General features: G+C 36.2%; 1 protein-coding gene across 1 annotated transcript; it reads right to left on the minus strand.

Annotated features, from left to right (window-relative positions):
• Positions 1–27,657, minus strand: LOC131035778 (nucleolar protein 56). Its single transcript, XM_057967516.2, has 10 exons — positions 27,357–27,657; positions 26,981–27,188; positions 21,565–21,779; positions 21,295–21,452; positions 12,181–12,368; positions 11,817–12,069; positions 11,573–11,721; positions 11,314–11,472; positions 754–846; positions 1–599 (listed from the first exon to the last, which is right to left on the minus strand). The coding sequence occupies exons 1-10, from the start codon at positions 27,357–27,359 to the stop codon at positions 286–288; spliced, it is 1,740 nt and encodes a 579-aa protein (XP_057823499.1). The 5' UTR covers positions 27,360–27,657; the 3' UTR covers positions 1–285.
• Positions 27,658–27,804: the final 147 nt, after the last annotated feature.

The following is a 27,804-nucleotide window of genomic DNA, read 5'->3' on the forward strand; positions in this document are numbered from 1 at the left end:
TCACTTAAAATGATATGTAATTCTAATGATTCAGAAAAAAACTACCGAGTAGATTACAGCATTGCCAGTAAATTCAAAATCCAGCAAGGCCTCACACCAAGATCAACTAACGTTGGCATTCAACAGCTGTGAAGACTGGGGCAGTTCCCCAATTTGAAAATGCTCAAAAATTGAAACACACCAAAGACTTTAACAAAGGACTGGTAATTGTTGCTATGATTTGAAGTCAAAATAACACAATCATTAATACAGTGCCATAAATAAATACATGTTTGAATTACAAGGCTAGTCCGAGTCATGATCTACTTTCTGCTTCTTCTTCTTCTTTGGTTTTCCCTCTTCGGGAACATGTGCCCCATTTACAGCATTCTCTTTTCCAGAATCAATATCCATGTCACTGACAGCTTTCTTCTTCTTTTTCTTTTTCTTTTCAGATACCAGCAACTCTTCATTTGTGACACCATTTTCTGTGACAATTTCCATTGGGTCTTTAGCACGTTTCTTTTCTTTCTTACTTTGCTCTGTTTCAGCTGAAGGTGCTTCAATCAACACGTCAACTCCTGCTTCATCCTTTTTTTTCTTCTTTTTCTTCTTTTCAACTGCAAACACACACTCATTTGAGGCACATTGTTAACAGGAGATCATCAAATGTAACTTAATAGAAAAATATTTTTTATCCACTTTAGTTTTCTTAATGCTGAAACCAGTTTCCTACAGTTCACTTCCATAATTTTCACTTGTTTTCTTTAGTACCTTTCTCTTCTGCTTCACCAGCCACCATCTCTTCATGACCATCAACCTCCATTTGATCCATGTGCTGCTTCTTTTTCATCTTTTTCTTCTCAGCTGCATCACACAAACAACCAAAATAGGTAAAATACATCAAGTGTTGCAGCCTACAGACGAAATCAAAGTCTTAGTTTATCTTATAAATTAGCTGGAGAATGTATGAAATGTAAAAGGGAAGACACAAATTATGACAGCAACTGTTGAACTGGCCTTTCAGACACTATCTTGGATTTGACCATGTGACTAATCTTGTCAAAAAGTGACATCCCACTGTGTAAATTATTATCCTAATGGTAATGGCTTGCATTATATGCAACTTTTTTACAATAATGTGACAAACCACAGTAAATTTCACAAATCAACAGCTGCTGTTGTTAATTCATAAAATACTCAACTGCAAGCATATATAAAACTTGCACTCAAATGACACAACATATTACTAAAAAACACTTATGATGGCAACAGAAAGACACTCCTTCCAGGACATTGCATGTTAGCCTGCATACAAATGTCCCACACATACAACATAAATAATAAGTTCAAAACAATATACCAAAGATCATAAGGCAAAGAAATGTCATATTTTCACAGTCCATATTAGTAAAAATCAAGACTGCTTCTGCATTTAAGAGTTTTTAAATTCAAGATAATGTTATTCCAAAAAATTCCATAAACTAATTCAAGATAAAACACATCCATGATGTTACTTCAACAATTTAACAGTATCAAGTTTTTTAATTTCAACAGTCTTCAGCCTCCATTGCTGTGCATTCTTCTTCCTCTTCCTCGTTGGGTGCCCTTGGTGTTTAGGATTGCTTGTCTCCTATGTTTTTCGTATGTTTTATTTGGTGGAGGGCTAATTGGAGTGTAATAGGGTTTTCGCTTTAGTTTTGTGGTAACATTTTACCTCCCCCATGTCTTTTTCTTTGAGTCTGGGTGTTTACTGGTCTCTTGGCATTTCCCCATAAGGTGGGGGTAGGTACAAGGGCTGTGTCCTTTGTTGCAGTATGTCGCAATTCTCCAGAGGATGGAATTGGTTTTGGATATCAAAATAATGGGGAGATCCACCTTGGTGTTTGGAGAGGAAATTACAGTGCTCATAAAAAATGAAAGGGTAGAGTAAGGAGGTCTTGAGCAAGGTAAATACCCTTATACCCACCTTGAGAATTTAACCAATTGATGAGATGTAAAAAGGCTATTGAGAAAAAGAACATGAACTGAAAATTTTGGGATTTTCTATCTGCTCGAGCACACAGATTTTATGCCCTCACATGAGATTATTGATGGCTGGATCATGTTGGTCTGGGGCAAAAAGCTGGATCTATATTTTAACATGTACAGGATGATCCAAAAAGGATTATTTTTGTGTGTTTTAAGAGTAATGGAATGCAAAGAAAGGTTGGTTGCCAAAAAATTCTGGAATGTAAGCAAATCCATTTTTAAGGCTTTCCAATGAGATCTGATTGTTCAACCAGATGAATAGAAGTTTGTAGTTTTTTCCCTCATGTATGGTTTCTTCTCCCTTTTGTAATGAATTTAACAATAAAACTAAAATTAGTAATGATGATGGTTGTGATTAGAGCTGCTGCCCCATATTTTTGAAATATGTAGCTAGAATCGGATTCTAGTTTAAGTTATTCATGTAATTGGGCTGGGGCCCATTGTAACTTATAATAATAGGGCAGGCCCTATTTGGGCGTTCAACTTATGGGGCAAGACCTATCAAATATGTAGCTTGTAATTAGACCTTGACCTATATAATTGTAACATGTAAAACTCTTGGCATAATATTCTTGCAAGCCGACTTGGGAAAGTTAAAGGGGCCTATAAATACAAGGCATTACATTATTCATATACATCTCTCACTCAGCGAATATATCCTATCAGTGAACTACTTCTGTGATCAGCGAAGTACAATCAAGGTCAGCGAACTGTTGCATATACAAGTGAATTATATCTGCACTGGCAAATCCGTCTAAGGCAACGAATTGGAGTTCTCAAGCTGGGCAATCATCCTCAAGGTTGAGCGAATACCATCCTAGGCTGCCGAACTTGTTCAAGGGCTTGTGAAGTATGTCAAGGCTGCCGAATTCTGTCTCAGATTGACAGTGACCTGCATATACACACTGTCTTCCAGATTCAGATAAGTTTTGCTATAGTTGATGTGTGCCCTAGAAGGGTTAAATTGTAATCTGGTTCTGCGCCTATTAGTAATCAGATCTGAGTTATTCTTGCTGGGTTTTTCATCTCCAAGAGGGAGGTTTTCCCAGGGTACTGCTGTGTTCTTGTGTGTTATGCTGTTATGTGCTTACTTTACCTTGCATTCTTATTTTCTGCTAATTTCTACTAATCTGATTACCAAAAACTAACACATGAGTCAAACTGTAGTCCTGATGGCATCCTAATGGATACTAACTATGGTGTTCCAATGACTAAGAATTGTGTTTATACAAGTAAGAGCATCCAGGTTGATGAGTAGCTTTCAAAACGTCTTCTCTTGAACCTTTCTTTGAAAGGCAATGATTATGGTGTTCCAATGACCAAGAATTATGTTGATGAGAGTAAGAGCATGCAGGTTGATGAATCCCTTTAAAAAAGGCTTGTCCTAACCTTCTTTAACAAGAGTAAGGATGCTGGCTATGAAGACAAGGATATTTCTCTAAATGATATTGTCCAAGTAATAATAAGTTTGCTGAATGGGATAAGGTTGAGTACAAAGTGATTAGAGTTGTTGTCCCATACGAGTCAAACCTTAGTCCTGATGGCATCCTAATGGATAATAATTATGGTGTTCCAATGACTAAGAATTATGTTGATGAAAGTAAGAGCATGCAGGCTGATGAATCCCTTAAAAAATGCTTGTCCTGAATCTTCTTTGACAGGCCTAGTCCAAAGCCCCAACAGTATGGTTGTTAAGGGTCCCAAGAGATCTGCTAAGAGGCCCAAGCATAACACTGGTCCTTATGATTGTGAAGGTCCTGGACTCATGACCTATGAAGAAAATGCTCAAGATGACTCTTTGGCCCTTGCTTGCCTAAATCGAGGCAAAAAAGGAATCAAATTACACCCCAGTTTTAAGGACTTGTGTAGGTCAAGGGAGGACCCCCCCTAAATAGTATATTGTTCCCTGTTGTTTTTCCTTTATATTTAGATTCTATGTTAAAATGTTTGGAAGCTTATGAAAGGAGATATACAGTAAGATCCTTCTGCAGGTGAAAAAAAAAGACTTGGATATTTTGTTTCTGCAAGACACTGAGATTTTCTTTAGAGAATGTTTTAAACATTATTTGGCCTGATTCTACTTTTATTGCTTCTGATCATGCTATAGGTAAAGAAAAATATCATATAAAGATAGATGGCTTCATTGTTGAGAAAGGGATCTCCCTCCTCCAAGATTGTGTGTTACCTAGGCTATTAATGGGAAGGAGTTTGGCTTGTGCTCTGTGTATACACCTAATAACTATAAGGAGAGATTTGACCTTGGGTTGTGGATGTGCTGTAATTTGCCAAGGGTCAGTTGGATTTTTGCTGGATATTTTAACATGATTGAAAATAGAGAGGGACATGCTGAGGTATTTGAGATTTACCTTGAAAGGTAATGAAAAGTTTTTCTAGTCCAATTTTAAGATTTTGTGAATAATTAAAAGGTAGTAAAAATGATAGTAAAAACATTTGGTTCTCTCAGTCTAACATGCAAAAAGAGAATAGAGAGTTTTCTACATTGGACAGATTCTATTTTGAAATGAATTATTTTAGTGTTCATCATGCCGATAATAAGAATGTGGCACATGTGATTCATTTTGCATTGTCTGATCATCTTCTTACGGAATGTTCTTTTGTTCTTGGGGTTTCTCTTATTCAAATCGAGTCTTCTTCTCAAAGTTTTTTTAAGCTTAGTATTTTACTGTGGAGGGATAGTTCATGTTGCATGGATGTGCAAACCCTGTAGAATGTTTACCATGCTATGGGTAAGAGGCAAGTCTAATTTCTCATGCTATGGGAATAGCAAGGAAAAGGGGTGCTTGGATTAGGGATGTCCAAGCTAATCTGTTTCATAGTGAGGAGAGACTCTAAAGTGATCCTTGTTACTGTTTTTCCCTTAGGTTAAAATTGTTGATCCTGAGCATAAATAAAGTGTGGTAATGCAAGACTACAAGTGCCAAGATAAGGTCAAGACTGAATTAGCTTGAGGAGGATAATAAGGGCTATTTTTGTGAGAGAAAATAATTGGTATACGAATAAATGATTGTTTAATTGAAGATGAGGTTCAAGACACGAATAGAGTTTTTATTGGGATCTTTTTACTTCAGCTAGCTTAGGTTTTGGAGATTTTAAGAGTGGAGAGTTTACTAATAAAATTGTTCATAAGAAGCCATTCAGAATGTTGCCCTGAAATTGGATGAACCATCTTTGAATGAAATAAAAAGGGTTATTAGTTCCCTTAGCAATGACAAAGCCCCTACAAACGTAACAAAGAGTAAATGTCTCCCTTTTTAAAATTCAACCGGAACTTTATAAAGAAGCTATTTTGGTTGGTACTTTCAGGAAAGATAATAGAGAGATAATTAAGTTGTTGCCTAAAGAGGTCAACTCAATTATAATTAAAAATTGGAGGCAAATTACTTTGTTAGAATGTTTCATACAAAATTTTGACCAAAAATGATAGCTAATAGACTTATAAATATTCTTCTTAACACAATCTCCTCAAACTAATTTTGAGGAGGGGATGTATATATTAAACAACATGCTTACAAGCTGGGAAGGGATAAATTGGGTGAGAGTGTCTACTCAAATGTTTATATGGCCTTAAATTGATTTTGAAAAAATCTATGATAGAACAGAATGGGAGTCTATTTTAAATATCCTGAAACCTTTGGGATTTCGTACAGTATTTCTATAGATATACTGAAGTGGTTTCTCAGGATGCCACTGCTCCAGTCAGAATAAATGTGGCATTGTGTCATTCCTCTTTCCCCTAAAGCCAACCTCAGTACTTTTGATAACAAGTATTTAAATATTAAATATATAATATAACATCAAATTTATTTTTTTTAAATCTTAGCGCCAAGGGTGGCCCATCAGTCCTAATTTGTCCAATGTATATTAACAAGATCCCTTTTTCAATTGAACCAAATGAGGTATTGCTATTTTTTCTTGGAGTGATCCATGTTCAAGCAAATGAGTTATTGCTGTTTTTTCTTGGAGTGATCCATGTTCAGGGACATAAACCCTTAGACAAAAAGCATATGAGATAAGGACAAAACCCCTCTCCTCTTCTTGGCAATTCCTTGCTGCTGTTCTGATCAATCAATCTGGTATTTACAGGACACCTGGTACAGGGCAGTGATTGATGAATTACCCAGGGCAAAATCATGCAGATTTCACAGCATCTAACATGTAGAAGGAGGTGCTACCACTGCATTTACAATCGCTGCTGGCAAATAACTCGCCGGCCTGCATCCTTCTACTGCTGGTTAACAGAAGCAAATCACCTACAGACCTGGATGGAAACCTAAACAGTTACTATTCACAGTCCTGGGAAGGTCTTTAATGGTGATTTGGAGCTGGGCACTCTCCCTGGTGCTACCACCATTAGAAGGCAACTATTCAGGTTGTTGATTACAGGTTGTGAGTGACTGTGCACATCACAACAAAGCTGGAGAATCACCTATAACCCAGATCTGAGATTTAAGTAACCAGCACTCACAGATCAACTACCAGTTACAGCTCCAGCTTAAGGAACTAGCACTCACAGACCAGCTACCAATAACACTAAGGACTGGCCCTCTCTATTTCATTAGATTGAATTTATCTGCCAGGGCATGAAAACTAAATCTGGGCAGTTCGCTGTCAATCGCCTACTTGTTATCATTATCAATTGGGACATAGGCATCTATTTATAGTATATACAGCTGATACCAGGCAATTGCCTCTGATGTAATCAATTTAATGCATTTATTCAATCCATGTTTATTAGTTTGTGAATGCAATCTGTCCATGTCATGCAGGAATTTATTCACCTTTTAAGCTTCAAAGATCTATTAGATAGGATTATTCTTTGGCCCCTTTCCTCTTTGTTATTACAGCCAAAAATCTTCCCTACGGCATAATTGTTTAAAGCCACCCCTTAAAGGTTTGTCCTTACCAAACAATGAAGTTTCATTAGAACAGCATTTTGTTAATGGCGTTGCATTGTTTCCTGTGTGAAGTGAGGTAGTAAAAAAAAAGAGGTATCTCAGAATTCCATTTGCTTTAATTTTCTCATTGAAGGAAATGTGGACTTGGGCGATGGAGAAGATGGTTTGAAATATGTAAGTGGCATAATAATTTCACTGTCTATTGCTGGAAGATTTCAAGTTTGCCCAAAGATTTTTTTCTCTCTCTATTTATTTTTCTTTTGCATAGTTGGTATGTTCTTCACATATGAAGCAATTTTTTAAAACAGTTAGAGCTTTTCCTTGATCGGATGGATAGTCAGGTAGGAGGCATGCAGACAGTTGAGAGTAATGTTGCAAACCTAGAATTTTAAGGAAAATGGACCTTCAGAATTTTGTATATTAAAAGCATTTCTTAGGAAAATCTCCTGATGGCTGTGAGCCCTGGAAAGTTCTTGTGAGGCATAACATAAGTGGTTTCCCTAGATCTAAACCTAAATAAAAAAGAGCTAGGCTTTGTGGATCTGTTGTTTGGGAACTTTAAAAGTCATATGGTGGATCTTTGGTATTTAACTCAATCTGAAAGGATAGAAAACTAGTGAAAACATTTGCGGTGGAATGGGATGTTAACAATATCAATAATGATACTTTTGCCCTTTCAAATTTATGTGGTAGTCTGTTGAAATTTATGGTAAGCATCTTGCTTTGCATAAGCATCATTCTAAGCAAGTTATTGATAAGAACTTTTGGTCAAAATACTTACCCCTTGAGATGCCTGCAGAAGCAGATTTGATATTTCAGATTCTCTGAAAAGAACTTTTACCTTTATAAAGAATGATGTTGGGAGTCACTGTTCTGTTTGGAGAGAAACCATGAAACTAGATTGTGGCGCAATTTTTCATGGTCCGGAGGCAATAAAATGATCAAAATTTCTGTTAAGAATGTGTATCTTATGCTTAATAAATTTGATAATTATCATGGTGCACTTTGATTCCCTTTGGGGTGAATGACATAGAGACCATGCAGACACATACAGGTTCAAAAATGTTTGGTCTAAAATGCTTGAACCTAATTGCAGTGATCATAGTCAATGCTATTTGAATTATTCCAGGGGATCTATTCTTATCTGTTGCACACAGGTGTCATGTTAACACAGATATTATTTCTATGCTTGTTATTGTTTGACTAAACTGAACCTTTTTAACATGTGGAATCTCAACAACATAGTATTGGACATTGTAGTCTCCACGTCAGGCTTTCCCCCTAGAAATGGACTTTGGCCAACATTCAGTTCTCTAACTGCATTGCAGTAGGTTCCATATATCATATTTACACATGGCCACAATGACTCTTTTCAACATCTGGTGAAGTGGGCCATTGTGTTTCTCAAAGCTGCCAAGGGTGTTAACACAACAACACAGAGATGGTGTTGATGACAATGGTTTGATTATGATAACTCTCTCTCTCTCTCTCTCTCTCTCTCTCTCTCTCTCTCTCTCCAGTACCCTTACCCAAGCAAAAAAGAAATTGCCATGCTAGGTTCCAGTCCCCATACCTGCAGCCCTACCCGACTCGGCAACTTATATTTTACCTTAGCGTTTTTTGTTGTATTTCCATTCTTCAGGAATTTTGTATTATGTCCCTCCATCAATAGAACAGCCCAGTGAAGCAACAATCATCAAAAAATCGCAATTATACCCAATTACTCGGGAATCATCCAGGTTGCCGATTTCCCCCCCCCAATTTTTGGAAAAAATCTTTATTTTTGGTCATCAACTTTCAACGATTTCTTCAGTGTTTAATCACGATTAAACCATCCGATTAATTGGGTATAAGAATCGGGTTAAAAAAGCCCTAAATTGATACTAAAACCCAAAAAAAACGCGAACTGGGAAAAAAACCCTGCAAACTGCCTATATAGCCACTCACGCGACATATTATTTCCACAGCTGCTCAGGAAACAACCAAAAAATCGCGTGAAAGGAAGGCACACTGAGTTCCTGCAGGCTGCAAATTTGGCGGTAGTTCAGCGAATTTGGCATTGCAAATCTGCGAATACTGGGTATGTAATCATATTAATTAGCAACAGGTATTCGCATATATTAACTACTCATATTAGATATACCTGTTGCATCCACAAATTAGATGCAATAGGTATTTCATTATATAATAATTGTGTTGGCTAGCATTTCATTATATTTATTATTTATTGATGTTACTATTGATTAGTTAGCATTTCATTACTGTTACTGTTATTGCATTATAATGGTATTAGTTAGCATTTCATTATATTTATCATGTATTACTGTTACTGTTATTAGTTTTTACTGTTACCATTGATTAGAATATCAATAGTAACAAAATAGTAATACAGCAATACAGTTGAGTATTACTGTATTACTGTATTAGTATTAACTTAATACTAATACAGTAATACTTAACTGTATTACTGTATTACTATTCAACAGTATGAATATAAACAACAATATTTGTCTATGTGAAAGCCATTTAACTGTATTAGTATTAGTATTAGTATTACTGTTAAGTATTAGTATTAGTATCACTGTTAAGTATTATATTCATATTAGTATTAGTAAAATATGAATACAGTTAAGCATTAGTATTACTGTCTTAGTCTCTGAGATAGCATCAAACATAAAATTTCTTTAAGTAGTTATCTTAAGGGTAACAAGAAGGTAAAACATGCACAACCTTATAGTCTTACTCCCTATCAGAAAAGACAAAGAAGTAATCAGCGATATGAATATAAACAACGAAAATCTATTTTCTACAATTCATGTGTTGAAGTGTCTATTTTATTTGCCTACAATATCTCTATTTTATTTTCTGCATTTTCTTACGTTTTTTTGTAAATCCGATTTTTTCCTGATTGTTTCAAAAAATCTTGTACTTTCGTTTTGCCAATTAATTCCCCAAACGATTAATGCTTCTTTGGTGTTCCTCATACCGATCAAAAGAAAAAAATGGAACAGCCCTCACTACAAATTTTTGGATATTGATATATGGGTCTCACCCCAAGGCCAAGTTCATCTAGCCAAAAAATAATGTTAAAACATAAACAGGCTTAAATTTTTAATTTTGATATGTTAAAATTTATCTATTAAATATATTAATAATTAAAATTTAAATTAAGTATTTAAAATATTACATGTTAATATTAAAAAGACTATCAAAACATTTTCATATTGAATGTATTGAATTTTATAAAAAAATTAAAAAACATAAAAAAGAACAAAGTGACATTATCATTACAGGAGAGAGAAAAATTATCAATATTAATGTAAGAAATGGATTCTAGGTTATTTCACTGTTGAGCTTTCACACCATTCAAAGTTGCCACTCAACAAAATAGTCCCAGACTAACTCTGAAACAAGAAGTAGCTGCCATCACCATTACTATGTCAAGAGTGCAGCCAACAAACAAAACTTCCTCTTTGCAAGGTCACAAGACAAAGACGGAAATTAAAACTAACATTTAAAAGCTCAATGATGTGATTTTATGTGTAAGTTTCTATATAGAAAAAAAATGAAAAACTCTATTTAAGACATTTTTTGAAATACATTTTAATTAAAAAGACCCTAGCTCTTTTTCTATGCAAATTTTAGAACAAATTCTAGTGCATTTTTTAAAGATTTTTTAAGTTTGCCAAATTTCAAACTTTATGGATTAAATACGACAAACCCTGCAACAAAGCGCTAATGATGGTGGTTCCAAAGTTACTACTGAGTCCTTTCCTTCAGTTAATGGCATCTCCAAGTTTGGGAATCATGATAGCATCCCCCATTCAACTATTCTGGACTGGTGAACATGCACCATACAGTTCGGACCTGGATCGTAAGGCTGTTGCTATCATAGAGGCTGCCGAAAAGATTGAGTTGGCCAAGAAGAAGAAGAATGATGTATCTTTAGTATCAAGCTCTTGCTTATTACTGTTATTTTGATATCCTAGTGATGTTTTTTTACAGCTGTTATGCAGAACAGATGTGTTTGCCAATATGTTAATGCTTCCAATAATCTATAGGAACATTGGGATACATAAACTGTTATAGCTGGTACCTTTGAAGAATGCAAACCTTGCTGGGATTTGCAATGTTACTCTTACTGTTGGAGTATTTTGCAGGAGCTTTTGATTTGTACCATTGGTTTTAGATGCTCTATGAGCTGTATACTTTAACTACTATGTAACTATTAACAAAAAGTTGACACCAAATGTATAGATTCTGTGACAACATAGAATTTTAGTAGCAAACAGACCACAACTACAGTTAGATGTCTGAACTATGGTTCCATTAACATGCCAGTCCTTTCAAAAAAACAAAAAGTTGTCAAACATCCGAGACAACTTACATTCAACTATAGGTGCATCGCCATTTTCATGCACCACATCCTGAATAGCTTCTTTCATTACATCAATATTCTTCCGAGGAGCAACCCCCTTGTCATAGAAGTCTAATCTTTCCTCAACCTGCTCTCGAAGTTTTTCACCAAAAATGTTTGTATTTGTCTCTGGAAAAAAAGAAGCAATTTGAAGCTAATTAAGTCTATTTCATAAACAAACCAGATTATTAAATTAGCATGGTAAACAGAATGAAGAAAGTACACTTACCAGAGAAACAATCAATACGAGAAGCTATGGAACATTTATTAGCCAGGTAGCGAGATATACGGCCTTTATTCCGAGCAGAAGCTTTTCCAATAAAAGATGAATGGAAAATAAGGCCATACTTTGGAGTGTTTCCACGAGTTTTAAGAGCCCTGACATTTGTAGGGAGTTGTGTTCAGTCTCTCATGCCAAGCAAAATGACAGAAACTAAATTTTAACAGAAAGAGAAACAAAATTGTGTAGTAACCTGAAAAGTGCCTTCTCAGCACCAAGAATCTGAAGAGTCGATGCTGGACATTTTGCAAGATTTGTAAGACTCCCAGCATGTGAGATAAGTCTAGCCCCTACCATTTCACCAATCAAAGAAGCAAGATTTGGAGCTACATCCTGCATCTTAGACACAAGGTAAGCATGAAGTTGCTTCCGGTACTCTGAAAGTTCTATTACCCTTTGTGCAAACTGTTCAATGTTTATCAAATCAATGGGTGAAATGTCTTGCCCTGGCATCATTAAACCCAATCATTACTTGTTATGAAAAAAACCAATCAAATCAACACACTGACTATCAACAATTATGAAAAGTTGATATCTAGTTGGAAAGATGTATGTACCCATGGAAGCCTTTGCAGCCTCTATTATATCTTTAGCTTTATCTTCATCTCCAGTTACATCAGCCAACTCAGTTAAGGCATCATCTGATAAAGTAGACTTGTCTTTCACAAATTTTGCAACTCTTGAGTATATATAGTTGTCATTAACAATCTTTGCTAACTCCGGAAAATGCCACGAGTACCACTCCCTATTCATCAACAACTAATTAATATCCAAGGGAAGGGTGTCATGAAACAGACCATGCAAAAGATTCATAAAATGACAAGTTACATTTCTATCAATACATGAACAGAGCTATATTCCTGTACTCTACCATGGAGGAAATGTCTGTAAAGGCAACATGGAACCAGTTTAAAATTAGATATATTTCTGTCTTAATTATTAATTAAATTTCTAAAACAAAACTGCCAATCACCAGGAACCTTGAGACAACAAATGATTCTGTAAAATCTCTGCTCTCAAAGTTGTAGAAATAAACAACATGCAGTACGAACAAAAATAATAATTTTTCAATGCATTCCAATAACATGCTTACTCAATGTGCATATCAGATTTTCACAGCAGAAATACAAAATCCTAGAATGCATTTCCTATAGTATGGTCATGATATACCTAATTATAATGTATTTATACTACTTACTCAATGTTTACTTGCTAAAAACCCTATCATGTCTCGACCATTGTAAAACACTTAAAAACCTGCTTATGTGTGAAATAGCCATGATCTTGGGCTTTTATAAAGCACCAAGTACATTAAGCTTATTACAAGTTACATTCTTGGTGGTACCACAATGTAATTAGAATCTTAGTTCTTACTCCCAGGCCTGTTACATCTGGATAAAGCAGAGAGGTACATCTTCATATGTTTTAGTGGTCGAGACAAAGAAATGCATTTCTAATTCAGTCCTCTTATTAATTAAAGTTATGTTAACATAATGACAACGGATATTAGCACGGGTCCAAAAAGATTCATAGCAAAAGAGCAAAATAAACACACAAGAGATAAGAATCAGGATGTTACTTGAAAAAGAGAAAGAAACTGAAAGAAGTCAGCTTTATAGCAAATAATATCAGTCTTTTTGCTTGGCAAACACTGGGTGAGGTTATCAGCTGCCTAGGAAACATGAATTTAGATAAACCTAAAAATAATTAATAAATACAGGACTTACTCGCAAAATCTCAGTGGTGGTGAATATGTGCCTGGGTACATATATAAGCATTTATGATACTTTATGATTTTTGAAAAGAAAACAGAATTGCTACATTTCTTCAAGGTAATAAGACTGTGAGACAAATGCATGGTTTAGAGACAGTAAGATTTCACAGAATTCATGAATGGAAAAGAGGCCAATAAATAATAAATTAAACATACAAGGAATCTATTTGAAAAACATATTTCAAAGCTGGTCAATTGTATAATTATACTGTAAAAACATCATCAAACATTCTAAAAAGCAGAAATTTAATTGATATCTCTGACATTGAAAACTAAATAATACATTCAGTGTTAACCATTCAATTTTAAAACTGAACACTGAAATAAAAATACAGAAGTATACACAAGAACATGTAAATTCTATATTATTAATGATAGCACAATAACTGTTTGAAAACACCCGCCTTTTTGTTTGTTATAAAATTGTTGACAAGGGAGACACTAAGATTTCACAGAATTCATGAATGGAAAAGGGGCCAATAAATAATAAATTAAAAAAAATGGACGGGAAAAGCGCTCTGCAAAAACTGGGGAAGGCAGATGAAGGAGATGAAGAATCGCAGGAGGGAAACCAGAAAGGATTGGTCTCAAAAGGATTTACAGGCGGTAAAGGAGATTTTGTCATTGATCTGTCTATAGAAATCTCGGCAGAGAAAGCTTTGTGGGAGGATTTTGCAGTTATTGCAAGGATAATTGGCCCTAAAATGTCCCGAATGGAAATTAACAACTGGGTTTTCAAAAATTGGGGTGAGGACAATGTGGTTAAATATATTCCAAAAGGTTTTTTTGTGGTCGTCTTTGCCCAGGAATCTGAAAGATGTCAGATTTTAAATCAAGAAAATTGGTTTGTTAATGGCAATCCAATCTATTTACAGCCATGGACCCCAAATTTCGACCCTACTCCCTTAGCGGTATATGACAGTCCGGTATGGATTCGGCTGTATAACTTTCCGATTGAATATTGGGATGATGTGGTGTTGGAAAAAATTGGAAGATCCTTGGGCACTCTATTGGAAATAGACGAGCAGATTATTGAAAACAACCTTCACAAATTCGCCAGATTGCGAACCGCTGCGGTCCAAAGAATACCAACAGATAATTCTTTCTACCACGACGGGCGAATGGAGGCAGCAAGTAGAGATTGAAAAGGTCATTTCTCCCTGCTCTAGATGTGGCAGTCGCCTTCATTCGGTGGCGAATTGCAGAATGTTTGTCAGAAGAGCAAGAGCCGGCCCACCCAAAAAGGTGAAGAAAGTTTGGAAAAAGATGGAAACTCAACCATCACAAGCGGTTATACTCGAAGATAACTCGAACAAGGGAGATAGAGTGTCAAAACTGAATAATGAAGCATTCAATGTTTTTCTGTTGGATCTTTCTCTGAAGAACCAAGCTTTGGATGTTGACAGTTTTTCAAAAGATGGCCGAATGGAGGCGGGGCTTGGCCTTGATGGGTGTGTCAGTTCTACCGGTTTAGATAATACTTCATTGCATAAGCCTCTCTTTAAAGGTTCATCAGATACCGAGATTGAGTACGATATGGGATCGGAAGAAGAATTCAAGTGAGTAGATGAATTAGACAATGTGGATCAAAGATGTATCAGCCAATCTGCAAACGTTCTGTTAGGGAAAGCCAAAGGGGCGCGTGGAAGGAGGACCAATAGGCAGGTGAGAGAGGACAGAGCCAAAGAGAAAGGGATAGTGAGTGTCATTGAGTTTATAGAAAATGCCAAGGGAGGATAACTACTTGGAAATAACTACTTGGAATGTCAAAGGCCCAACAAAAGACGCTTGGTCAAACGAGCATTAAGTAGGAGCACAAGTGAAAGTGATGCGGGAAACTAACTAAACTTGGCATAGACAATGCTGAAGGTTTTCTAAAATACTGTAGAGATTGGGAAGGTGTTTTTCAAGAGGCCAATGGTTCTGCAGGTGAGCTAGGTATCTTATGGAAGCCAGATAGTGTGAAAGTTAATCTCTCTGAGAAAGTAGAGAATTGGATGATTTGTAATGTTTACAGCATAAGGGAGAATTTAGAGTTTCCATTAATCAATGTATATGGGTCATCAAAAACTGCAGAGAAGACAAGGTATGGAATATTCTTACAAACAAGATTAAGGATTTGATGAGTGACAGGGTTGTTCTGGCAGGGGATTTTAATGCCTTATTGGATTTGGATGAGAAAAAGGGGGGTCTGAGAATGACTAATAAGGTGATGGATGATTTCAAAGACTTTGTAGAAAGAAAGCATTTAGTGGATGTTATACACAAAAATGGCCAATACACATGGACCAATAGAAGAGTAAACTTTGCAAATATTTCTGAAAGATTGGATAGGCACTTTATTGGAGAATATTGGATGGGGTCTTCCTTCCAAGGAGAGGCTTGCATTCTTCCTGTTTCACTATCCGATCATTTCCCTATGGAATTACAGTTGAGTGAAGGCATACCTAAGGGGATGAGTAGCTTCAAATTCCTAAGTATGTGGTGGAGAGATGGGGAGTTTCTGCCGAATCTTGAATAGTGGTGGAAAGAAAGTAATATATTCAAGGGTACTCCTAGCTTTTGCTTTGTAAAACAAATTAAGTTTATGAAGGAAAAAATCAAAAGGTGGAATAGAGAGTGCTTCAAAAACATTTTTGAAGAAAAAAGTCGAATTGAAGAAGCACTTTAGCAAATAAATTCGGACACCATTTTGAGGGGAATGACCAACGACACATTCCTGAGAGAAATGGCGCTAAAGGAGGAGCTGGCAGAGGTTTTACTAAGAGAAGAAATATTCTGGAGAGACAAATCCAGAGAACTCTGGATCAAAGAAGGAGATGCAAATACAAAATTCTTTCATGCGTCGGTCAAGACAAAGCGTGATAGAAACAGAATTGATACTGTCATGGATCGAAATGGCATATTTCATTCTTCCTTTGAGGCTATAGAAGAGATAGAAGTTAATAATTTCAAAATATTGCTGGGCAATGACAATGGAGTGAAAAATATTCAGTCGGCTCAGATGTTGGATGTCATACAGCAAGAAATCTCCGATGGGATAACAAATATCTATCGAGCCCTTTTACTAAAGAGGAGGTGAGGAAAGCAGTGTTCGACAGGCATCCAAACAAAGCCCTCGGTCCGGATGGAATTACAATGGAATGTTTCCAGAAATGTTGGGGTTTTATGGGCGACGACATCTTCAAAGTGGTGGAGGATTTTAGAAAACAGGGGAGATTAATAAAAGAAATCAGTCATACTAACATTGCCCTTATTCCAAAGGAACAGGACTGTATCTCAATGACAGATTACAGACCCATATCCTTATGCAATTCTATATATAAAATCATTTCCAAGTCGATGGTGAATAGACTCAAACCAATTCTGATGAAGATCATCTCGCCGGAGCAGCACGGCTTCACCCCGAGGCGAGAGATTACAGACAATATAATCATGGCAGCGGAGACTATTCATGCAATGCATAATTCCAAAGCTAAAGGTATGATCATTAAGCTAGATGTGAGCAAAGCATATGAGCGGGTATCTTGGAATATTTTTTTTGAGGTTCTCAATAAATTTGGTTTTAAGCAAAGGTGGTTGGATTGTATAAAACATTGTGCTTCATTTGTCAATTACTCTGTGATTGTCAACAGGACTATTAGCGGTTTTTTCCAAGCTACTAACGGGTTAAGCAAGGAGATCCCCTATCACCATTTTTGTTTGTATTGATGGCAGAAGTGCTTGGAAGGAGTATCAAATATAGAGTTGGACAGGGGGCATGGAAAGGTATTTCTATCAATAGGAACATGGAACCTGTGTCACATTCGCAGTTTGCGGATGACACAATATTATTTAGAGAAGCTTCAGAAAGAGAAGCTCTGATATTAAAAAGGTGCTAGATGATTATAAGGAATGCTCTGGTCAGAGTATGAATAATCAAAAATCAATGATATATTTCTTAAATTCAAACAAAAGGACACAATCGAAGATCATGAGCATCTTGGACTATGGTCAAAGCTGTTGGGAGAGTTGATACTAAAATATGGGAAGAGGTGATAAACAAGTGCCAAACAAAATCGACCTCTTGGAAAAATAAATGGTTGACTCAAGTCAGGAGATTACAAATGATTAGGTCAGTACTCTCGGCTGTCCCAACTTATTTCATGTCTTGTTACAAACTGTCTAGCAGGACGGCTACTGCTCTAGATGGGATGCTGAAAAATTTCATTTTGGAAGGTCATAAAGAGGAGAAAAAAATTCCCTTAATCAACTAGGACACGGCATGTTTGTTAAAGGAAGATGGTGGGGCAGGATTGAGAAAAATGAGCCTTTAGAATTTGGCACTTGGTGCTAAATTAGCTTGGAAAATGTATAAATATCCCCACAAGGGATGTTGCAGACTGATGGCAAGTAAGTATCTGGATGCGAATGAGTCTGAAAGAATACTCACTATGGCAAACACCGCAAGAGGTTCACCAATTTGGAGATTTATTTGGGAGAGTAGGAAAATAATTACAGAACATCTTACATGGAAGATTGGCGACGAGAAAAAGGCTAAGTTTTGGAGAGATTCTTGGTGCGGGGAGGAGACATTGGCAGAAGTGATGGAAGATCAAGACTGGGTCAATCAGGTGGAGGCAGAAGTTGGTATGTTTGTGGCAGACTATATCGGGCAATTTGATTCCCAGAAGGAACCGATTATTTGGAAAATGGTTGGCTTATGGAACATGGGTAACTGCTTAAAACTGGCAGAGATTTTAAAAGGCAGGAAGGTTCACATCTCGAATGAGGACACTTATATGGAATGTGGCAAAATCAGGTAACTACAAGGTAAATTTGGGCTATGAATTGCAAAGGAGATAAAAAGACAATAATTGGCCAGCGATCCTATGTTGGGATAAAAGGGTACTCCCAAAAGCTAGTGCATTCTTATGGATTGCGCTTCATGGAAGGATACTGACAAGTGACAAGCTAAAAAGAATTGGTATATCGGGGCCTAGCAGATGTTGTCTATGCAAGGAAGAGGAAGAAACTGTTGATCACCTCTTATACGGATGCAAATATTCAACTCAATGTTGGGATTGGCTTTTAACAATGTTGCAGAATCACACGGTCCGTACTTTTACTTTCAAAGATTTCATATTTGCTTGGCCTACGGGGGGTAAAAACTCAAAGTGGGGCAGCTTGTGGATCACATGACCATCAATGGTTGCATGGCAGATTTGGAAAGAATGAAAAAGAAGAGTTTTCAGGGGGGAAGAATTGGAGGTTACAACACTCATCAACAGAGTCCAGGCGGCAATTGAAGAAAATGTAAATGCTAAGATATATGGATAGAGCTACAGATTATACTCCAAGTGGGATATGGAAATGGAGCAGGTATGGAATTTGAAACAGTCAAGTGTTCACAGATTAAAGGATAAATCGATTGGAAGGAAGAATGTCAAATGGAGTCCGCCACCTCCTGGCTAGAAAAAGCTAAACTTTGATGGTGCTAGCTGTGGCAATCCGGGTTTGTCGGGTTTTGGGGCTGTGGTCAGAGATGAGGAAGGTAGTTTTGTGGGGGCTATATGTGGGCCTTCAGGAATTGCTTCAAACAATGTGGCGGAAATCACTACACTAGGAGGGGCTTAAATGGGTTATCGCTAACAAACAATCAAAAGTTGTTATCGAAGGGGACTCTCAAATTATTCTAAATGGTATCAACAAAAAAAGATTTACCAACTGGAGGCTTAACGCATGGATCCCAAGAATAGACCAGCTTATTCAAAAGTTGGATGACTATAAGATAAAACACATATATCGTGAAGGAAATCATGCAGCGGACTTCCTTGCTAACCAGGGCATAATCGAATCTCAGACTAAGGCCATCTCAATGGTAGACTCGGTATACAAGGACCTAAGTTATTTTTTGGAAGTTGACAGAGATAAAATCCCAAGGATGGGAATCGAATAATCCCAACCGCGGGTAGGAACCATTGGGATAAGAGAAATACTCTCTTATCAGCTTCGTTGTTCGAAGGCAGGGCAAGTGTATATACGGACTTAGGTTGATGGATTTTTATGGATTTTTCTCTGGTTATTGGGATTCTGGTGGTTGCAGAGATGGCGAAAGACTCATGAAACTCGTAATTGAAGGAAAATCTCAGGTTATCCTTGATGGAGTGATCAAATCCGTATTCACTAGGAGATTACCATATTCAACATATGTATTGAGAAGGGGACAAAGCATGGGGATTGAGGAGGATCTTGCCAAAGATTTTGGCAGGGATGACATGATGCCGATTGGACTAAAGGAGATCATATCCTTTGATTTGCTTTCAATCTTTAAGTCTGGAATTGGATAAGATTAGCTGCTTTCGACGGCAATAGGCAAAAGGTGATAGAATCCCAGAGTGGTGTCCTCTCGTGAGCGAGGAAATCATTTCCACAAGGAAGTATGCTTGGGAACAAGGAGACTGACAGTAAGATTGTCCCAAGCATTATAGATTTGGGTGTCGTTGGCACTCGGGCAAAGGGAAGGTCTATTTATGGACTCTTATTCAGCCTTGTTTTAGCACAAAAGAAAATGGCAGAGCATTTAGGCATCGCCTGTAAGTGCAGCAAGGTGGTTGGTTTGGAGGAATCGCTCGAGGAACAGGTAGAGCGACTTTTCAAAAAAGCCAATGAACAAGAGAAAGAGACTGTGGTTGACATTCTTGGACCCGATTACTGGTCTAGGGGTCATATCCACGATGGAAGGCTGATGGAAGATTTGTTCCAACCGATCATTCAAGTGTTGGGCCATGCTCTGTCGGCAAATGGCATTCTGCGCAAGACGGTGGAGGAAGGGATTTACCTGGAGGTGATGAGAGCTTTGGCCCACAGATGGGCGTATGATGGGATATTTCAATCTGCAGTCAGTTGGGAAAAAGAAGATGCAGAAGGCTTGGTCCATTTTCAAGGCTGGCATAATGAAGGAAAACAATATGGATAGGTTTGCAGCTTTCCTTCAAGAAAATGATGATCTCTTTCCAGAAGGAGTAGGAGATAGGCTAGTGGTCATAGGTAATGGGATCAAGTATCTTTATAACTGATCCCCTATGGATGTTAGTATAAGGAGTGGCATCTCCTTCACCCTTTGAAAAGTTTTTTCTCTTGGAAATATAATGGGTACTGCCCCCTAGACAGAACTTGCTTAAAAAAATAATAATAATAATAAATTAAATATACAAGGAATTTATTTGAAAAACATATTTCATAGCTGGTCAATTGTATGATTATACTGTAAAAACATCATCAAACATTCTAAAGAGCAGAAAATTAATTGACATAAAAATACAAAAGTAGACAAAAGAACATGTAAATTCTATATTATTAATGATAGCAAAATAACTGTTTAAAAACACCCACCTTTTTGTTTGTTATAAAATTGTTGACAAGGGAGACATCAAGACATCCCCAGGACATTTTCAGCAGAATGAGGATGTGCCTGAATGTCTCAAGGATAACAAGGTAACGTCCTCTGCATCCTAAAAAATCCATAATGGCCGCATAGGGCAGGAGGAACATGGCATTTGAACACAAATTAACAATATTTGGCAAATTTTTATCTTTTTGAAAATTAATTTGAATGGATAAAAACATACACAATTATTCATCAAATCTGCAATTGCCAGTTTTAATAAAGCTTGTGAGATAGGAATTAAATTTTAGAAAAAGTGGGAATAAGAATCACTTCTAATAAACTGGATGCAATTAACCAAAAATTTAAGTATAAAATATATTTTCATTCTCAAAATAAAATTAATTATTGTACCCATTTAAAATTCTAAAACAAACAAACATTTCTAAAAATGACTGACATATATCATAATCACATCTCCTGCCAAATAGAAAAGCAATTTAAAAGAATAACACGTCAAATCAAACATACCTTACACGCATGCAGAACGTGTTTATGTCTTTGTCCAAAGTGTCAAGAAGACTAATAGCCTGAATAATCATGTTATCCACCCTATTGACATTGAACTTAACTTTGGCTCTGCTGTAACTGTGCCCAAGGCCCAATTGGGCCTTTTCTAAGTCTGTCTCCTGAAAAGAGAATGACATCATTATGAAAAACAATTGCAGATTCACCATAACAACAAGTTATACATATATTTATAATTTATTCATATAACAGGCATCTGACTGTGATAGAAACCTTAAGATCCTTGATGAATGTATGCAGATGTAAACGGACTCCACGAAGGAGCTCCAGCACAAAATCATTACTCTGACAAGGAATCCTCAAAACTTCAAGAATCTGGGAGCCTAACTTAGGTTCTGACACACCCAGACTGAATTTTGCTTTCTTCCCTTCCTTCACTTTTGGCAAGTTGAGCTCTAAAAAGTTTCTCAACTCATCTGTTAGTATCCCTGCAGGACAGATGCAAAAGACATTATTGTCTGATATCTCTCACAAAGTTTTAAATATTAGAATTTCCATCCCAGAGTCACTCTATGAAGAGCATCCTTGACTATGGTGTCTCAAATTGCCACATCAAAATACATGTACCATTATGTTTGATTTATAATAATCTGCATACGGTAAATAGTTATACCCTTAGCAATCCATTTTACCAAAAATGGTAGTCATTTCCACAAATACCCTTAGCAATCACAGTTTCCAAAAACTGTATGCCCAATTCCCCAAATGACAACAGCTAAAAATACATATGATGTCTATATGTTCACTCTCAAAGCATTGAAGTCAATGGCTTAAAATTTTCATGCTTGAAATTTTTCAAAATTTGCTAAAGCAAATGAAGTATAAACGCAGGAAAAAATACACTGCAGGTGATGAAGGAGCATGCTTGGTTGGCAATAATTTGCATTGTCCAAAACAAAGGGAAAATAAAAATAACCTTTTTGTATTTCTAATCATTTTAGTGTTTGTAGTTCTGTTTTAGATTTGGGCATTTCGTCAAACAGTATGTTATCAACATTGGATACTTTCCCCATACATTCAAAGCTAGATCAACTGCTTTCCACAATTCCTGGAAAGATTAAACAGCAACTTTGGCGAGTCAAAATAGTTCCATTAATCCTCCTCGGCATCTGTCAGGCATACTTAAAGAAGTGAGACAAAAAGCACTCTTTGTAGGTTTTTTCTACCAATAGTGGATCCAGCTTCAGATTTTGCACAGCAACAGTCCTAGAAGAGTTGTGACTGTATTTCATTCTGCTAAACATGTCATTTCATCCTGCTCTTCTGCATCTGACCTATTATGCTCATCATGGGAGATGAGAGCTCTATTCCATACTACCCATGTTTGTGCATTAGAGGGTAGAAACAATGAAGAGGTTAACAACATTGAACCTTACCTCATTTTGTTTTAAAAAAAAACATGGGAGGAAGAACAAGAGAAAAAGGAAGGGATGAGGAGAAACAAAACTACACTCACAAATTGAATAGCAGTTGCTTGTCTACATGTCAAATAGCAACTTTGTATTCACATCAGTATTTTAGGTTAGCATTTTAATCGATCTGTGAAAGGATAGTTTGGCAATGCCCTTGCTGTGGTGACACAGAGCTTTCAACTATCTAATGTAGTAAACCGAATTCATAAAGACATAATGTTGGTGTTAAAATTAGTACATTATAAAGCAGAGCCGAAGGCTTGAATGCAGAAATCAATTGTTCACCTTCAACACATTTGAGATGATTGACATGTTTTAGCTTATAAAACCATTGATCCCCATACAAACTAAACCAATTAACCACCCACAAGAAACTTCCCAACAACTAACCTAAAAACATTTATTAACACTAAAAACATTTGTAATGTTAATATTCAATTGTTCATCTTCAACACATTTGAGATGATTAATATGTTTTAGCTTATAAAACCATTCATCCCCATACAAACTAAGCCAATTAACCACCCACAAGAAACTTCCCCAGAACTAACCTAAAAACATTTATTAACACTAAAAACATTTGTAATGTTAATATATTATTTATTTATCCTACTAACCATACTATGGCATGCACTAAGTCCTAACAGTCTCCCCTTAAGTGCTGACATAGAGAAAGGAATCAGACCACACAAAAATATACAAAGATATATTAGGACAAATATTCTTCATCAAATTGATAAGAGAATTCTGCATCACAGAAGGTACATTCCTTTTCTTCACCTATCATGGCCTTGTCCTGCAGCTTTCAGTCAATGGAGCCCTTGTTCTCTGTTTACAGTTCAGTAGGAAATGTCCTGACATTTTAGAGTAGAAACATATGTTATTGGCATTTTTAGTCTCTCGCATGTTTAGATTTCTTGTCAGAAGTGTTTGGTTTGTTATGTTGAGAGTTCTAAGAAGTGTTGGGATTGTTTAGTACAACTAGCACTTCCTGTTCTTAAGAAACATGATGCTTATTTCCCTGATCACACAATTTGAATATAATATTTTCAAACTTGGATTTAGTTTGCTTGGGGTAAAATTCTTCTTGAAAATTACTGCTAGGCATGCTATTTAGGAGTACGGCTTTTAAGTCATTTTTCTTTACTCTTCAATTTGTTGTTTTGTAACTAGTTTGGAAAATATTTATAATGGATTCGAATTGCCAAAGGCAACATTCGAATCCATTAGGATTAAATAGGGTTGGGCCCTATCTCAATCTAATATGTAAAACAAATAGGGCTGGGCCCTATTCCAATGTTGTTCGGATCATTATAGGGCTGGGCCCTACTTCCCTTATATTCCTAACATATAATGTTCAAATCGCATGGACCTATTTACCAAACGTGTGGGCTAAAATGTGGACCCATCCTCATTATGTGGCGTGTGAATTAAAGTGAGTTTAGGCGCCAAAATGTATTGGGCCGACCCTATATGCATTCCCTCTACCTTGTATAAATACAGATTCATTTTGGAAGGAAACTATTCAAGCAAGTTCACAAAATACCTCTGCTCCAAAAGTGCGATTCAGATCTGCTCTAGGTGCGAAATCCATCTGCTGTGCATCTATTGTATGAAGACAGTGAACATCATTGATGGGCAGCGCAGCATATCATCATAGAAGCACGGTGAACCATCATCGAAGGAAAGCGAATTCATTGTCTTGTGGTTTCCTTGCATCCGAAGGACTGAGATAAGTTGGTTTCTATCTATTGTCATCTGCTGCTATTGTGCCTTAGCTGGGTCAGACTTGTAACTATAATTTCTGTCTATTATAATCAGATCTGAAGATCTGTTGTTGCTGGGTTTTTCCTCCAAGGGGGAGGTTTTCCCAGGGTAGTCTTGTGTTGTGTGCATCTCTATTTATGTGCTTTATTTCTGTTACTGTACATTATCTACTTCTGCACCTATATGTTAAGCGATTGCAAATTTGATTACTAAAATCTTACACCATTATGCCAGCCAACTGATTTATCAGAGAATGGACCTTGATCATGTGAGATATTATTTCTCCGCCTTTCATTTTTATAAACCATAAAAATTTCATATTTTATTATTAGTTCTGCACCATCGGCTTTAGATCCAAATAGTGTGTTTAGTGTTTCCCAGATTTCTTAAGAGTATTTCATGAGGTCGACATGATGCAAGTAGGGTTTTAATAACCAAGCCCAACAATGGCAAAGACTTTCTTCTTATCACCTTCAATTTTATGAGTCGATTGGCAACTCTTGGTGTTTGGCCACAGTGCCATCAACAATATCCCAAAGTTCCATTTCAATCAGCAACAAAAATATCTGAATCTGCCAGTATGGAAGTCCTTACCATCAAACTTTTGGCAACTGGACTAAATTTCTGCAAATTATCCCTTACTAAATTGGGTTAAGTGGATGTCAGCGTCAACAGAAAGTGCATCCTCACAAAAAAACTATATCTTCAAATAAAAGCTTAACACAATATCCTACTTATATCACCATTCACAAATTATTTGACTTCACTAACGGTATCAAAAACAATAACTTATAAAATACCTTCCAAACCTTTAATTTTTTTTAGTTCATAAATAAAAAGTTACTTAAGTATCAAATTGTATCACCCCAAACTAATATCCTAACAAACTTTCTTCCAAAGTAATTTGGGAGATGTGAAAAAAAAACTAAAAACTAAATAACTAATTTCCAGTCACCGAACATCTCGTTTTATTTTTAACTGCATTTTACTTCTTTATTTTCAAGCAAATGTTTGCTGCTATTTCCTTTGATGTCATTTTTAAAATTCCTAAAAACTCTTAAAGCTGCTACCAAAAAACTTGTATTGTGAAAATCTGCTTTACTGGAAATTGAAGCTGCCACGAAAAAATTATTGTGGAAAACTACCACCACAAAATGTGTACTTTCTGTCACTTCTGAAAACTTTGATAACTGTGTGAATATGCAGAAATAACTGCACAAAAATGGAAAAATCACTGCACCAAAAATACAAGTCCACACCTCTTCACATTCAACAATATTCCCTGTGACTTTGAGACGCCCTTTGACACCCACCTCTGCAGGAATTTATACTCACACAATTAATAGCAGGATTGCACATGATTTACAATGCTCTTCTGCTGTCAGCAAGAACAGATAATCTGTCGAATGAGAAGAATTTTGCACGTGAACAACACTGCTTAGTCTTGTTGCTAGCAAGAGCAAATTTGCAGAGAGGTCCCACAAGAAACTTGCTCTAATACCATATTAAAAATAGTACATAATGAAGTACAGCCAAGGCTCAAACACAAGAAAAAATTGGCCATCTTCAGCACATTTGAGATGATTACTTGTATTGGCTTGTACAGCAATTGACTCCCATACAAGCTAAACCAATTAACTCCCTATGGAAAACTTCCCAACAACTAACCTAAAAACATTTATTAACACTACTTACATTTGTAAAGTTGATTTATTTAACTAGCATTTATTATTTGTTTAAACTACTAACCATACTATAACTTGCATTTATTCCTAACAGTTGGTAACAATCTGCTGTCTTTCTCTGTTGATGAATAAGTGAAAAACTCAAGTATTGTTTCTATGTACTTTGATCAAGCGGCATGGCTTCAAAGGCTATGTATTTGGAACTCTATTCTAGTAGTGTAAATAGTTAGTCTCTTAAAACAAATGAAATGGATATCATTTGGAGTGCTTGAGTGAAGGATTTGTATAGTCATGGTTGTAGTCAGCATTAAATATAATAGATCATAATTTAACATTTTGAACTCATGTGTGTTACTTTTTCTATGAGAGTTTAGTTAAGCTGCAAGGATTACGCAGACCTTAATTGGCGGCCTTCCTTGACTGCACATCTAGGGTATTTGGGTTTTGAGCAAACAAAGAAAAAAGAAAAAAGCCACTTGCCAAAAATGCCTTGTGTAATAATTTTTTTTGAAAGCGAAAGTTCACTTCTCTAATGCCAAGAGCCGAAATATCCGCGTATTCTCTTTAAAAGTCTTTAGAGCTTGAAGGTAAGGATTTGAGGGTTTAAAGTTTTTAGGGTTTATGGTTTCCATCTCTTATAAAGCCGGAGAAAAACGGAAAATGATAAAGAGTTTAAAAAAGGATTAGGTTTTATAAAATCAAACGAAGAAACTACTTAAGAGTATTCGGAGATTGGGCAAACAACGAAAGTCAAAACAAACTAACCCTCAGAAACTGCATTGCATTGGTTGAGTGCATCTGATGCAGAACCAAACGGCTGAATGGCCACCAATTTCACAACTTTCCCAAATCTATTTAACTCGACAACTGAAGCCTGAACGGCATCCGTGTTCTGCCCGATTTCATCTATTCCATACGCCTCAAAAAGCCCATACCCAGATGCAAATTCAAACAACAGATAAAGCGTCTGCGCCTGCAAAAGAAAAAAATGACAAACTTAAACCTTTATCAAAGGAAAATCCAACTGAGCTAAAATCTCACACAAGAAAATCTAATCAAGTGTGGATTTACAAAAAAAACAGATAAACCTAATCGATCAATAATTTCAACTGGACTAATAGAATCAGAAAGAGAGAATTACCATTTTGTTTGGCTGCAGCGGCTACAAAATCTTTCAAAATCGGCAGCTCTCGGATAATGTTTTTTTCTCATGCAGCTCAAAAAAGCTTTGATTATTTCTGTTGAAATTTACTTAGATATTTTTAACAGCAGCTACAACGATAGCAGTCTTCTCCCTCTAAACAATCACGTGAGAGGTTTATTTGTATTTCTGTGACAAAAACCCTAATGTTTAGGGTTTTAGAAAACCCTGCTCGCAGATTTTGCATAAGGCTTTTAAATGTTGAGGATTCATTATAATGTTGAACCTCTTAACCAAAATCATTGTAATGGGGAAATTTGTATTTGTGTTCTTATCTAATTTTGCGTTTATTTTGAAGAATATTTAAATATTGAAATATGGTATAATATTGTGTAAAGTTGAGTTCTTTCTTCTATAATCTTTATTTATCTATTTATAAATATTATGG

The sequence above is a fragment of the Cryptomeria japonica genome, chromosome 5 (assembly GCF_030272615.1).
Source record: "Cryptomeria japonica chromosome 5, Sugi_1.0, whole genome shotgun sequence".
In the NCBI taxonomy this organism is placed as follows: Eukaryota; Viridiplantae; Streptophyta; class Pinopsida; order Cupressales; family Cupressaceae; genus Cryptomeria; species Cryptomeria japonica.